Source organism: Archocentrus centrarchus, chromosome 11, assembly GCF_007364275.1.
Source record: "Archocentrus centrarchus isolate MPI-CPG fArcCen1 chromosome 11, fArcCen1, whole genome shotgun sequence".
Lineage (NCBI taxonomy): Eukaryota > Metazoa > Chordata > Actinopteri > Cichliformes > Cichlidae > Archocentrus > Archocentrus centrarchus.
Genome location: NC_044356.1, coordinates 23,631,455 through 23,646,639, shown reverse-complemented (window position 1 = coordinate 23,646,639; position 15,185 = coordinate 23,631,455). Strand labels below are relative to the sequence as shown.

Genomic DNA, 15,185 nt, shown 5'->3' with positions numbered 1-15,185 from the left:
CGTTGGCAGACTAGCACTCCGAATTATGTTTAATTAAATGTAGATGGGGTAGATTTGGAAAAGTACCAACCATAGGCCCTGGGTGCCCTGGCGGCCCTGGGGGTCCTACCATCCCTGGGAGACCCCTCTCTCCAGCCTGGCCCTTATCTCCTTTTATTCCCTAGTTAACCAGGGAGAAAAGAAAATGGAGGAGACTGTCTTCTTTTATTTGCATTTTTGGCAGCAGGACAGAATTTCAGTAGTGTCTCATTTCCACTTCTCTCACACAGGCATACGCCAACATTATACACCCCCCCCCCAGTACATAACATTTTCATTTTCTAAAGGCACATTAATTCACACTTGTGTAAATTAAGCTACTGTATCCTTATCTCTGCTCATCTCATTTATGTTTTTTTCAGTGTATGTCAGTAGTTTTCAGTAATCACAGTCAGTGTTAATATTACTTGTTGTGCTCACTCGTTTATATTTATTTGACTTTTCTTTCGACCCATTCTCCCCTATGGGATTGTTAAAGATTCAGTTATTCAGATTTAGTCATTCCGTGCATGTTTAATAAAACAGTGATCGTGATATATTCTCTCTCACCACTCCTGATGGACCAGGAGGTCCTGGAGGTCCAGCTGGACCTGTAGAACCCTGATGAGGAAAGCAAACACAGTTATAAAGTTTAGCTTGCTAACACACTGAAACATCCCTATATGATGAATGTATACATTTAAAAGGGAAGTGAACTTACAAGGTGGCCCGGGGGTCCAGGTCGACCCTGAAGTCCTGGGGTACCTGGATCACCCTGGAAAAGCCACAGACTGACTATGATATATGACAACTCTTGCTTTTAGCTTCCATGCACAGATTACTGATGTGCTCTCTAATCAGCTTGGAGGAAAGATAGAAAGCAAAGTAATCACCTCATGTCCCGGTCTGCCAGGTGGTCCAGGTGGACCTGAAGGTCCGGCTTCACCCTGCAGGGATGAGAAACTTATGAATATAAACTAAAAGAAGCACGATAAGAATGCAGGGCTCTGCTATTGGAGATTCAAAACAATAGAGTATAGCAAAGCAACAAAAACAGACTTTCATCATAATGATCAGCTATACAAAACAAATTGGCTTCATACATAAGAAAGAGACTGTAATTACGACTAGTCAAAAAGACATAGTGTGATGGTAAAGCAGAGAGTGGCTGGCTAACCTTCTGTCCGGGAAAGCCAACGTGGCCGGTTTTCCCTTTGAATCCCTGAGGAGAGACATCAAAGAGACTGAGATTGGTACAGTATAAAAATTCACAAAGTTGAAGCTGCCAAAAGAAGAGACAGACATGTCTTTGAAATCCTGAACACCTGCTCTTGGGGTGAACACAAACTGAGAAATGGTGAGGGAGAGGGAGAAATAAAAAAAAAAAAGAAGAAATCGAGGGGAGACAGGCAGCGAGTCATTTCTTCAGTGAAGCAGAGCTGCGCCGATATACAAGACAGAAATTTGAGAAGATCTTAGGAGGAGTTATGAAGGTTAGAGGTTTTAAATTGGGTTACATTACAAGTAACATCTACAACTAAATGATCCAGTGATCCCACATGGGTAAGGTGTGTGAAATATCATGAGTCACACTCTCTGCTAGTTTGTATAGGGCATCCCCAGAGGAAGTTGAAAGAAAAAAAAAAATGAAGAAATAACATCCCCACACCTGCCTTGAATACCTTTTTTTATGCATGATGTAATTTTAATTTCAAAGTAAGTCCCAGTATCAAGAGTGAAAACATTTTCCCATCTTTGACATTCTATGTCCCCCATAAGGAATATTAGGTAGGCTTTAACGGAAAAAAATTATTAGTCATGCAGTCTAATTTGCATGCTCATTTACTTTTTTGTGAAAGAGAAGATAACAGTAAGCCATGGCAATGTACACGCTCTGGTCATTTCATTAGGTACACCCGTTCAGCTGCTCAACAATGCAAATATCTAATCAGCCAATCACGTGACAGACTCAGTGCATTGAGGTATGTAGACAGGGTCAAATGTGGACAATAGGAGATGACGGTCTGTAGAATCTCAATTTCTGCTGTGACATTTGGATGGTAGGGTCAGAATTTGGATCCATCCTGAGATGTATTAGTGGTTCACACTGGTGGTGGTATAATGCTGTGGGGGATATTTCTTTGGCAAATTTTGGACTTCTTGGTACCAACTGAGCATCTTTTAAACATCATAGCCTAACTACATGTTGTTGCTGACCATGTCTATCCCTTTAAGACCACAGTGGGCCCATCTCCTGATGGCTGCTTCCAGCAGCATAACAAAGCTCAAATCTGCTCAAATGGGTTTCTTGAACATGAAGAGTTCACTGTATTCAAATAGAGTCACCAGATCGCTACAAAACAAAAACTATATCAACTGCATGATGCTGTATTGTAATGTAATACATAAAAAGACTGCCAACTAGACTAAACAACCCAAAACATGCTTAATAAATAATAAATAATATTATTCCTGATGTTAATGTGGAGAGAAACAACATTCACATTTATAGTCTCACATAATGTGCACTTTTGCACTCAGACTTTACTGCTGATACAGCTCAGGTGATGATTTTAACATGTCAAATCACCTACTGCTAATTTGCTGATTGTTCTCTCTTCATTATCCAGCGAGGGAAACGGCTGCACGCCCTGTGAGTGAGTCTGAAGGAGATTTTCCCGTGCCCCTGCCAAGTGCCCTGAGATGACTTATAATTTAGCGCTAACTGAATTAAGCAAACAATAGTTGAAGATGATGCAAGCTAAGAGTGCAGGTACTGTCAGCCTGAGAATGGACAAATTAAAACAAGGCCTGATGCAGGTAAGTAAGTTATTACAAGGCAATTTATTATACTGGGGAAAATAAATGTGTGTGAAAATAAAACATAATCAGTCTCACGCGGATGTAAGAGTCAGGTGATGCAAAGTCAAAGGAGCACCAGTGTTACCAGGATGAAGGATGTCTGTATAAAACTGAATCTCAAGGTCACGTTTTATATTTCATGCAGTACCAATCAAAAGTTTGGACACACTCACCTTTTGACTGGTACTATATACATCATTAATAAACTGTTATTTAATTCAACTTTAGCCAAAATTTTTGTGTTAAAGAAATTACAATTCAGTTATACCTGGTGAAAGAGTGCATCAGAACGTAGGGCAATTCATATACAACTGATATGTCATAAAATACAAATTTCTTATTATGTAAATGAATGGCATATAAATTCTTACATTAATAATACATTTTATAAAGTGTTGTTAGTCTTAATCTTCTAATCCCCTGTGCAGTGACATAAAAGCTTTCATTCTCTGCAACTGTGTGACTGCATAGTGTTTTAAATCCAAATAACCAAGATTGAATGGATACAAATAATTAATAATAATAAGATTTTGCAAAAACATGACAAGATACTGTTTATATAGTATAACTCTCAAGTCTGATTACCAGAGGGGATACTCACTGGCATTCCCCTGAGTCCTGCTGGGCCTGGAGGGCCTGTCTCTCCCTGATGAGAAAAGGGCCAAAGATCAGCTATTTCATGTATGTCTTTACAATACTTACTATTACTTTATTACATTTTGTGTTTTTGTTATGTTGCATGTGTGGGCAAACCACCCATGTGTGCGACCTACCCGCAGTCCTGGTTTCCCGTCTTTTCCGTCCATTCCATCAATGCCACGGGGGCCCTTTAATATTGCAAGATAAGAGAGTACAGATAAGGACTCATAATAGCATACAGTTCACAGATAGGTCAGAAAAGGTCACACTTAGATTATATAGTGCAAAATAGAAAAAAAAAAAATGCACATACCATCAATCCTGGAGAGCCGGGTGAGCCGGGGGGTCCGCTTGGGCCTTGAGGGCCTTGAGCACCATCGTTGCCCTTTGAAAGCAGAGTTTTTCAGACCAATGTGCAGTGCAAAAAAAAGAATCTGAAACAACTAAATGTGTATTTTGTACTCACCTTTTCCCCTTTGAGCCCAGAAAGCCCTTCCCTTCCAGTTTTGCCAGCAGGACCTGGTGGTCCCTAATTTTACACACAATAATATGCAAAGTCTCAACAGTTATAACAAGAATAAATGATTGCTTTAGAGGACTTGAAGCATTTACATACGGGTGGTCCTGGGAAACCTGGTTGTCCTTGGAAACCCTAAAAATATAAAGGAGAAACATATAACTGTTACTGGATTTTTTTTTGGCGATGTCTATGCTTCCTTGCGTTTTATAGTGCATACCTGATCCCCCTTAGCACCAGTAGGCCCTGCTGGTCCTGTGTCTCCTTTAATGCCCTGCAGATGCAGAATGTTCATCCGGTTATTAAATTTTGAAATGATAAATGAAAAAGCCAGACTCTAAATATTGGCAAGCCAAATTTATGCTGAAACGCTGACCGGCAATCCAGCTTGTCCTTGATACCCAGGGTTACCAGGAGGACCCTGCAGAAGGGAGGGAAATGTTAGCCAAAATATATGCAGCACAAGCTGCTAATTCATTTTATAGTACATAACAGTTTTGATGTAGTGCCTTACTGATTCTCCTTTTTGGCCATTGCTTCCTGGACTTCCACGTTCGCCCTTGAGTCCCTGACAAATAAATAAAGGCAGTGAATTAGTGTCGGCTAACACGTCAGTATAACCCCCCCCCCAGCTGTCAGGAGGATGTCAGTCATGTTGTTCCTTCATAATGAAGTGGGGAGAGTGACTTACAGGCAGTCCAGGAGGGCCCATGGTTCCTGGATACCCAGGCGTCCCTGGAGGACCCTGAGGTAAAGATCATACAGTCAATCAAACATGGACACCAATTATTTTTCTCCATGTTATAATTTGAGAGAGGATGATTGTGAGACACTTGCCTGATCGCCCTTCATTCCTGCGAGGCCATCTGACCCTCGCTCACCCTGTTGACCCTGAGGATGACAGGAGTGAAGAAAGATTAGAAAATGAGGAAGAGAATGTGAGATGTACATCTGCAAGAGAGGCTCCCCTGGTGGAAATAAAAGTGACAGGGTAAGTCAACATCAAAGAGTGGAAAAGGCTAACTAGCTTGGATCACATCCCCGTGGGACTCCCTATTTGATTTTGTCCTCCGCTTAGCACCTCTATCAGGCTTTAGCCCTGAGGTGGTGATACCCATAAGCATATACACTTTATCTGACACTTGACTTGGAATCCCATCTTCCGTGTTTCAGGTGAAAGCTGTACCTAAGGTTACCAGTAAAACAAACAAACATAAAGCTAACACCACCAACAAAATGACATTTTATGAACAACAGGATATTGCAACAACTATACAGAAGAAGTATATTTCATTATGTGTTGACTGCATATTGAATGCTGTTTTGAACTAAAAGCATTTGGCTAATTTCCAGCTCCATGGTGGTTTTATCCTCTGCTAGTACACAATAATCCATTCAAAATAATTAAAGTCCAACCGATACATCGGCCCTGCTGATTTATTGACCGATATTAGCCATTTACCAATACATCAGTTTCAACATTTATAGTTCAGGACAAATGAAAAAGTAAAGAAGAGATGGGAAAAATACCCTTCAACCACGGTGCTGCATATTTGATGCTGCATATGTTGTCCACCAGAGGGCACTCTGCAACTTCCCAACGTGTTTGAAATGCCACAAACACAACAACCAGCTAATTTAGGCAAAGTTGGGCATCGTGTAGTACACAACTTGTGACAGTAAAACAAGATTATTTTTTTAAATGGATTGACATATGTTATCTGTGTAAGGACTCATTATTAACTACACATAACTAATGTTAAGGAATGTTTGGTGTGTTTGAAAGAAAAAAAATATCGGCCAATATCAGATTTTAAATCACCAAATATCTGTATCATCTTAAAAATCATATCTTAGTCAGGCTCTAAAAATAATAATTTCTCTTAGGACTTGTTGCAGCCCCTTCAGCTCATTCTAACCTTCTTCTGATTGGCTGCTCCTTGCAACGATTTAAATATTGTGTGTGGGGTCGAGCTTGTGTGCCAGAGATGACCTCCTCTTTGACATTATAAAGACCAAAAAGCAGAAAAATCTCTCAGGTTCCAAGCGTTTTGAGAAGTGTGAAGCCTGATCTGTTATTTAGAAAATGGATACTGGCTTACACAAGTAAAAGTGGAGATCCTCTTACCATTATTGTTAAAAGTTTTTTTTTTGTTTGTTTGTTTGTTTGTCATTGCCTGTACTGTATGCTGTGATCATGCTCACTACTGTTCATAATCTACCCCCGTGAAGGCCCATACCGAGCCAAGACAATACCCTGTAATTGGTTTCTCATCATTGTCAGAAACTTCTTAACTACGGAATATGAGCAGCATTTACAGCAGCGGGGTTTCACTTCTTCTCCCTCCCTCTCACAAACAATACAAACAGACACACTGCTGCACACAGCAGAGGCTAACACCTGCTATAAAGACATACTACACCACAAATGGACTTCATGCAGTGCTCGCACGGCTCACTCATTTAGCATCTCTATTCTCCTAAAGCAATAAATCTGTATGAGGAGAAAGGGGAAGGGGAGAGCTGTGTCCGCACAGCAGTGCAACTCTCCATCACTTAGATGGGGGAATAATTGAACAACTGGAGAGAGAGATAGGAAGAGAGAGAGAGAGAGAGACAAAACCAAATCATTTCCTCATCTGACATAACTTTCATTAAAGAGCCACACAAAGAGGACAGGGGGATTTAAAAGTGGGATGATCCACATCCCAGAGGAAAAGACCAGTAAATAAATAAATGGAAATACTTGGACTCCAATCCTCCACATTCCTGAGAAAAAATGTATAGTTTTTACCCCACTACATTTAATACTACTTGGTATTTTATTCTAAAAGAAAACATTTAACATTATTTTCATAAAAACATAAAAAAGTGCTTCCTATTTTTCTTAATTCAGTGTTGTATGTTTTTGCGAAAACAGAATGTGAAATTTTCAGATTGCCTCCAAAATGTGATCACTTCCAAGTTGGGCAGAGCCCCACCTCTGATAAAACTTTCATGCAAGTTCATCCATAACCTTTTGAGCATTGTTTCCAACAAACAGACAAAACTAATCCATCGGATAATCTCCTTGGTGCAAGGAAACAACAGGGTATTTAAGCCTCTGGTCTTTTTTTTTTTTTTTTTTTTTTTTTTTTTAGATTTGTAGGAGTCATTTGCAAGTACTTGTCAGATGGCAAGGTAAATAAAATAACTGCTGGCAGCAACTCAAATGTTCTGTCAGTGGCACCACAACCAAAACCAATTTTTTACTTATTTACCAAAACATGAAATCATTGTATTTATTCTTCATTATATCATAGAAACATATAAAAACTTTGTGCATGGAAAACAAACTTTGTGCCACTCCAAAAACTGTTGGCCAAGACAATCTGCTGAAGTTCAAACTGAGCAAATTGAGAATGAGGAAGAAAGGTGATTTAAGTAACTTTGAGCATCTGGCTGTTTTTTAAAAACTGCTGATCTGCTGGGATTTTTTCCACACAACCAACTTTAAGGTTTACAGGGAATGCTCCAAAAAAAGAGAAAATATCCAGTGAGCAGCAATTCTCTGGGAGAAAATGCCCTGTTGATGTCAGAGGTCAAGGAAGATCATCCAGACTGCTTTGAGCTGACAGGAAGGAAATAACCACTCATTACAACCAAAGTATGCAGAAGAGTATACAAGTCAAACCTTGAAGCAGAAGACCACGCCACTCCTGTCAGCTAAGAATGGGAGAATAAACCTAGAATTTGCATGGGCTCACCAAAATTGGACAACAGATGGCTGGAAAAAATCTTGCATGGTCTGATCAGTCTCAATCTCTGCTGCAACATTCAGAATGTAGGGTCAGAATTTGACATAAACAACATGAAAGCATGGCTCCATCCTGCTCTGTATCAACAGTTCAGGCTGTTGGCAGTGCTGTGATGGGATGTGAGGGATGTTTTCTTCGCACACAGCATGTCCATCTTCTGATGGCTGCTTCCAGAAGGATAATGCACCATCTCACAAAGCTCAAATCATCTCAAACTGATTTCTTGAACATGACAGTGAATTCACTGCACTCAAATGGCCTCCCACAGTCACCAGAACTCAATCCAGCAGCGCACCTTTGGGATGCGGTGGAAAGGGAGATTCGCATCATGGATGTGCAGCTGACAAATCTGCAGCAACTGTGTGATGCTATCACATCATATCATGTTTGTAGCACCTTGGTGAATCTGTGCCATGAAGAATAAGGCAGTCCTGAACTCAAAACAGGGTCCAACCCAGCAAATGTTCCTACTAAAGTGGCCAGTAAGTATCTATAGTTGCAACAAAGGTCTTTTTTAAGATCAGTGTATCTGATAATGGCTATACTGTTACTCTTTTTTTTTTTTTTTGTACTGATACCTCTTGCAAATTCTGCCTTTACAAAATGAAATGGGAACATAACTAAAGTCTGAAAGTGTAAATGAAACTTACAGGTAAACCAGGTGGGCCCTGAGGACCTGGAAATCCAGGAGGTCCCTGCAGATAGAAAATAAAGAAAACAACACTTTAAAACACCTGAGACAAAAAAGAAACAAGAAATAAAATTTAAAAAAGAAAAAAAAAACAAAACAAACAATTTCCCCCTTTGGTTAAAGCCACTTTCAATTTGTTCTTGACAATTAGGTGAATGCTGCACTAGGCATCCCAACAGAGCGCTAGTGTGGGTTTGTGTGAGTCAGCCTTTAAGAGTTTAGTGATATGGACCCAAGTGCACAGCATTTTCACTGGGGCCAGCAGGGGGCTCTGTGATCTCATGGAAAGTGGAAGGAATAAACTTCCATCAAGCCACTTCAATTGCAAGTGTTGAGACAAAAACCCAACGGTGCTGTCCTACAATAATGATAACAAAAAAAAAAAAAAAGAAAGATTTTTTCCCCTCACAGAAGTACTGGCAAACTAATGTAAGGCAGTGATTAAAATGCACTTTATAGTTTTTGAACATTTTCTGTTGATAATAGATTTTTCAGAGTGGTAAGTTGAAGAAAGATGTCATCAAAGTACTAGAAAACTTTTCTTAGTATCTTAAAATGGGCTATGCAGGCACAGCCTGAAGATTTCAGAATAAGAGCCCACTGTTACAGCTTTCTTCTCTTTAAAGAAAACCAGTTAAAACACAGCAGGTTTAGTCTGCTGCAAATGAATATTTGATGAATCTGAAGTGTATGTACGAATCTTAAAATTGAGCTAAATCCTTACCATGTTTCCAGGTATTCCGGCTTGGCCTCTTTCTCCAGGTGTACCCTGAAGTAAACATAAAGAAAGGAAGTTCTCTGTAAAGTCATTTGCATAAACCTACTCAAACAAAAGCAGACTGAGAAATCCCAACAAAGAAAAACATAAGAAAATAACACGATGCACATGAAGACACTCTGACCCAGACTCACCGGCTCTCCTTTTATTCCTGGTGATCCAGACATTCCTGGGACTCCAGGTGTTCCTACGCAGGACTGATCACCCTGTGAGATGAAGAAATAAAAAAAACAGGAAATATGCATACATGTCTCTGTCATTGTAGACACACAGGCACTGATTTCAACTGACCCTTGGTTGTGTTGCCTGCTCCCTCTGAAGTCTCTCCAAACACTGCAAGAAGACAAGAAAATAACTTATCAGAGCCTTACTGTCACACTGAGAGCGAATCACTTTAGCCGTGCACAGTTGAGTTTAATGCAAAACGTCATTGTCATTTTACATTCAGCAAACAAACTGCAGCTGAACGATTATTTCATATGATTCAGAATCATAAGAATCATAAGAGTACAGCTGAAAAGGTTTCGACAAGAAACTCCAAGTCTCACCAAGTCACAGCTGTCCAAGGGAGTTACACCAGGCTTGCCCTGGTCTCCTTTTTCTCCCTTGGCACCAATCATCCCAGGCACCCCTGGCGACCCTTGGGAACATCCCCCTTCGCAGTCGTCCTGTGTTACACACAATTAAACAAGCACACATGTGTATACACTAATGCGTTGCGCAACAGTTGTCGTGCTATCCCCATTCCATGAAATCCACTATTTTAATGATAAACTTACATCCTGTCGTGTCGTGGAGTCTTGAAGCGGCTGGTTTGGTCCAGTGTAGCCCTGCAGAACGGGCGTGGAAATGGAAATTCGATTAATGTGATTTTCAATATGGCATTAAAATCAAGACTAAAGAGATACCCACATTACAGCCACTGACTCTGCTCCTGCTCATTTGAGACACAAGCACAGTTTTAAGGACAACACAATAATGAAGTGAAGCTACTCCAACAATTAAATAATGTCATAATACCATCACTTCTTATTAATGGTAAGACTACAATACCAAATCTTTTATATAAAAAGTTTAGTGACATTTATTGTATAACCAACCTTTACCGGTAATTGCATGCATAGTGGACAATTAATTCTCATGTAAAAAAATAAATAAAAAAACATTCTGGTTTGTCAAAGTAAGAAAGGTACATATATTCTTAATAATATCTAAGGTGGCTCCTTTAGGTATGCCAGGAAGACCACAGAATGTCAGCACTGCAATGCCAGTACCCAGCCAGTCATCGTAGTTACACCTTAGTTTGGCAAGTCAAAATTTTGCTGCGACAAAGGTTTGACTTAAGATACAAAGTTTCCAGTTGCAACTGTATCTGCTAGCCGATTAAACATAGTCTTGTTGTCACTGTCATTTTCTTTTTATTTGTATTGCTATTTGCTGTACAAATATGATTTCACAGAGTTGTTGAAATTGCACAGTTGATGAGGTACACTTCACTTTATCACCGAGGGCCGCTTTATCACCCAAAGCTGCGAAAACCTGGTGCATACTGTCACAACCTTTGCAAGCAATATGTCTGTGTATGACTATCTCATTCCGCACAATGTCACAACAAAACAAATTACCAAGGCTGCAGAGCTGAAGACATTTCAACCACGAGACACATCCAGTTGAGAACTAAATTTTTGTTCCTATCACACCACATGAGCTCAATCATTAGATTCTTTTCACACCGATGGGGTTGGAGCCTTGCACAGATCTTACTGGGTAAGAGACAGGGTGCACCCTGGAAAGGATACTTTGGAAAATGGCTGTTTTTGGACTGTGGGAAAAAGCCAGGACAAAGTCTGATGATATTAAAGAGCAAGAGAACAAAAGTTCAGTTTTTCTTTCTACTAATTCTCACGCAGCTCTAAATATATTCCGTCAAGAGAGCGAGTCCATAAAAGAAAAGCTTAAAACTCAAGAGACAAACAAATGCTGCAATTGAGTAACAATCTCCAGTTATTATAAATTCTGAAATACAACTGCTCATTACACACACTCGTCACATCTACTGTGAAAGGCGGTCAGCACCCTATCAAAGCACTGGGACCCTTTCCACTGAGTGAGTCTGTCAATAGCACCTGGCCTGGTTTCAAAGTCATTACAAACCCATTTGACATTGTTCAAACTGGAGCTAATAGCTGTGAAGGCTATTTTATGCTGCACGCTATTGGCTATTATTTGAGCTAAAACGAGGCCTTGTGCATTAACAGGCTTGCTCAAAAGAAAGTTCTCTATAATTTTACATGTATAATTTAACAACAATTATACGGATAATGTTTACTTCTGCCACACTCCAAAGGGATGCACACAATGCAAAATGCAAATCTGGACATGTGTGCAAAGGTGAGTGTGTGGCGGGCTTGAGTGAGAGATCTACGCTTATGCTACAACTCAACTTTCGGTACATTTCTTCCTCTCCATCTACACGCACACTGTGACTTTATATATGCACAGATGCTGTTTATGCATGACTGTTTAACACTCTTCTGCAGTTTCTATAAGATCTTTTTTTTTTTTTTTAAATAGCATTGATGTTTCTATAATTAAATTAAGCTACAAACAGAGTTGAAAAAAAGCAACGCTTAACGATATACGCAGAAGAATCAGAACCCACAGATGACTTTGCAACACTTTATTTTGCAACTTTGACATCGTCCTTGCACCTAATGTCAGCGACTTGCTGTACTGACCATGCTGGAAAGGAGACTACCTGCAGGGTTTTTACAAACACGCTGAGGCTAGATAAAGAACAGCCTAACATTTAGTCAATCATGAAACACACAGGCATATATACACACTGTACGAGCCTGATATCTACATGGCACATTGTAACTTTGTGCAACATGAAAGAAACTTGCTCCGTTCCTCTCACATCAGCAGTTTCGATTTAAAAAGCAGGATTTGTGCTTAAAATACAGAATTTAACAAAAGTAGACACAGAACATTTTGGGGCAGAGTATATAAACCACTTTAATCATGATGTAATAAAGTTTGTAAAAAAAAAAAAAAAAAGATGTTTAAAAGATAGGCCTGAAAAACTCATTAGTCTTCCCTTTTTGGGAGAATCTTTTAGATAATTCCACTTCCTGACATATGTATTCATTTCGTGCTTTTGCATCATTTATACACAAGGCCCCAGATCTCAAATCAGCAGATAAGAGCCGCCTCTCCTCCTTTTCTCTCTATTATTACTTACGATGTTTCCAGGCAAACCCGGTTTCCCCGGTAGCCCGTCGTTTCCAGGGATACCCTGAAAGAAGGAACTGAGGTTGAACTAGTTTGTTGCCAATCGAGGGCTAGCCACTCCCATCGACACCAATGGTTAAGGCAGAGTCAAAGGGGCAGTGCCAAAATGACAAAACCTCTTCCCTCTCTGGCCATGTCTTGTGAAGCTTGAAAAAAAAAAAAAATCTCAAAATGCCACTGAATTTTTAAAAAAGGATAAAACAAATGCACTCTTTTCAAAGTCATGATTTCTTCAATCCACTCACTTCTGATGTTTCTTACGCCTTTGACTCTTGCAGCACAGATAACAGCATTACTTTATTTGAAGGTCTGTTTAAATGGAAAAACTTCACAAATGAACCAGATTCATACTTTGGGTAAGCTTAGCATCATTTGGTGTATTTAAAGCCAGACCTTCAAATAACATTCATGTCTTGACTGACATTCAGAAAGCTTGCTCAGTTGCTTCCCACATGGGTTAAAGCTTGAAGCACCAGATGGGTTAGTGCGTTTTGAAGTTTAAACTTGATTTGATCCTTAACCTGCTTGTGTCCAAGCTACTGCACACATATTTTATATAATGCCATTTCATTTCCTACATGCATAATATGAACTTAATTCACCCATAAAAATGCAAAGCACATTAAAGCCTTATTTATGAACCAAATTGCCCAAGCTCAAAGACTACATAAGTAGCTTCTTTTTTTCAATTCAGCATAATAAAGCAGCTTCTGAATTGAAATAAAGAAATAACCCCCTGACCATCCTACTCACACTCTCTCTTACCTGAGGTCCTTGAATTCCAGTAACCCCCTGTGGCCCAGGGGGTCCAGGTGGGCCAGGAGGTCCTGGGGGGCCCTGCAAGATATGAAAGGAGGCCCACGAATGACATCATATGATGACAGCCAAGCCCAAAAAAAAAAAGAAGAGCACAGTGATTTTCCAAATAAAGTTTGCAAGGTAACAACAGACACAGAGCTTGTCGAGAAAAGAGAAACTGCTAAGCTGTCATACAGGACGGCTTGGCTGACAGATCAGACCTGAGGCCCGGGCTGCCACGTGTTTATTGGAATTCCTGGAGCTCCCTGCAAGGCAAGAATAGTCAAAATCAGAGCTGCACCTTTGCTTGCAGGATATACAGAAAGTACACAGCATGATGTTAAGAATTATACAACAAATGTCAAACCAAAGGAAACTGTGGCGGAGAAAGAAAAAGAAAGGAAGAAAAAGAAACAGCAGTTTCTTTTTTCTCGACATGTTACCTTTGGACTCACACTAAAAGATCCAAACTGTGTACTTAAACATACACTGAGCAGCAATGCTCTATTTTAGATGGACTGCTTGTCCACATGTGGCGATTCCAGCGTGCATGTACTCACAGGTCCACCTACGCCCGTGTGCGGCATTATGCAGTTGCACTCTCCAGGTTCACCCTGAAATATACATCAAAAAAGACCCTTTAAAAAAAAAAAAAAAACAGAGTAAAGTGAAGCTCTTGGCACACTTTTAAGCACAGGTTGCAAAAATGAGACCTCATTCAAGATTAAAACTACTCTTGTTACAGCAAGAAAGTCAGAACTCTTTCAGCTTTCATAACTCTTTGGTTCCGTTTTGTTAAATCTCAATGCGTCACAAAGACACTTGTAACTGACAGGGATTCAATGTTTTTTTTATAGCACGTCAGAAAGTGCAGCAATACATGAAATTGTCCGTAAAAGCTTTACCCTTTGCATATATACAATGAATGTGCAATTGTACAATTATACAAATACAACTGCAATCCATCGAAGATACCACATTATGTCCCTGCATAGGTATCTGTTCTCACTATTTTTCACCCAAGAACATTTTTCACAGTATGCATGAGCCACAGAGTCTGAATAAATCCATAAAATAAAGAGTGTGACTGTTATTTAAGTTACCTCTTGCACATTCTTTCTGTTTTCTCAACTTCTTATTCTTTCTTAACTTTATTCCTCCTTTTACCTCAGCCTTCACAAACCATTCTGCCCCACATCTTACACCCCTCCCGACCCTTAAACTCTGCCTCTGCCATGTCTTCGTTTCTCCCACCCGCTCAGTGACAGTCTGCACTGGTGGCTCTGATGAATTCAGTAATTAATAGTCTCACACACACTCTCTCTTAAGGCCCCCAAAACTCCTCTTGTCTGCCAGCAACAGTACACTTGTCACCTCCACTGCTACTCTATATGTGCCCCAAGGCCTGTGCGTGCACATTCATATGTGTGTGTATGCGTGTGTGTGTGTGTGTGTGCGCGCGCGCGTGAGGCAGGGGATTGGGCCAGGCTGGTGTGGTAGTGGGGTGTTGAGCCATCTCTTGTGATTACCATCTGTTCCACCCCCTTTATATTAAAACCCCTCCAGTTTCCTTCATCCAAACAAAACGGTAGACTTACCTTGTCCCCTTTAGCTCCATCATGTCCCTGCAAGAGAAGCAGACAGCGCAAATGCACACACACACACACAGACACACACACACACACACACAGACGCACACAAAGACAAACACTTAGTTACTCTTGCTTTGTTGTTTCAGAAGAAAGCTCACGGGGCAGTGAGCTGAGAGCAGATCAGGGGACAGAGGATGAG

The 15,185-nt window shown here is 40.2% G+C and overlaps 1 protein-coding gene across 5 annotated transcripts in view; it reads right to left on the bottom strand.

Moving 5' to 3' along the window:
* The window catches only part of col16a1 (collagen, type XVI, alpha 1), an 82,358-nt gene that overhangs the window by 5,355 nt on the left and 61,818 nt on the right, over positions 1-15,185 (bottom strand). For 2 of the 5 annotated variants that reach the window (XM_030740518.1, XM_030740519.1), the window contains 26 exons: positions 14,993-15,019; positions 13,955-14,008; positions 13,616-13,660; positions 13,362-13,433; positions 12,547-12,600; positions 10,082-10,132; positions 9,851-9,970; positions 9,594-9,635; positions 9,437-9,508; positions 9,249-9,293; positions 8,484-8,528; positions 4,874-4,927; positions 4,728-4,781; positions 4,551-4,604; positions 4,413-4,457; positions 4,257-4,310; positions 4,136-4,171; positions 3,986-4,048; positions 3,833-3,904; positions 3,654-3,707; positions 3,482-3,526; positions 1,196-1,240; positions 912-965; positions 740-793; positions 589-639; positions 71-160 (listed from right to left, as the gene is read on the bottom strand). In XM_030740518.1, coding sequence (XP_030596378.1) covers positions 71-160; positions 589-639; positions 740-793; positions 912-965; positions 1,196-1,240; positions 3,482-3,526; positions 3,654-3,707; positions 3,833-3,904; positions 3,986-4,048; positions 4,136-4,171; positions 4,257-4,310; positions 4,413-4,457; positions 4,551-4,604; positions 4,728-4,781; positions 4,874-4,927; positions 8,484-8,528; positions 9,249-9,293; positions 9,437-9,508; positions 9,594-9,635; positions 9,851-9,970; positions 10,082-10,132; positions 12,547-12,600; positions 13,362-13,433; positions 13,616-13,660; positions 13,955-14,008; positions 14,993-15,019 — 1,452 coding nt within the window. The remainder of the gene's footprint in view (positions 1-70; positions 161-588; positions 640-739; positions 794-911; positions 966-1,195; positions 1,241-3,481; positions 3,527-3,653; positions 3,708-3,832; positions 3,905-3,985; positions 4,049-4,135; positions 4,172-4,256; positions 4,311-4,412; positions 4,458-4,550; positions 4,605-4,727; positions 4,782-4,873; positions 4,928-8,483; positions 8,529-9,248; positions 9,294-9,436; positions 9,509-9,593; positions 9,636-9,850; positions 9,971-10,081; positions 10,133-12,546; positions 12,601-13,361; positions 13,434-13,615; positions 13,661-13,954; positions 14,009-14,992; positions 15,020-15,185) is intronic. The other 3 variants (XM_030740521.1, XM_030740520.1, XM_030740523.1) reach the window with 3 other exon arrangements.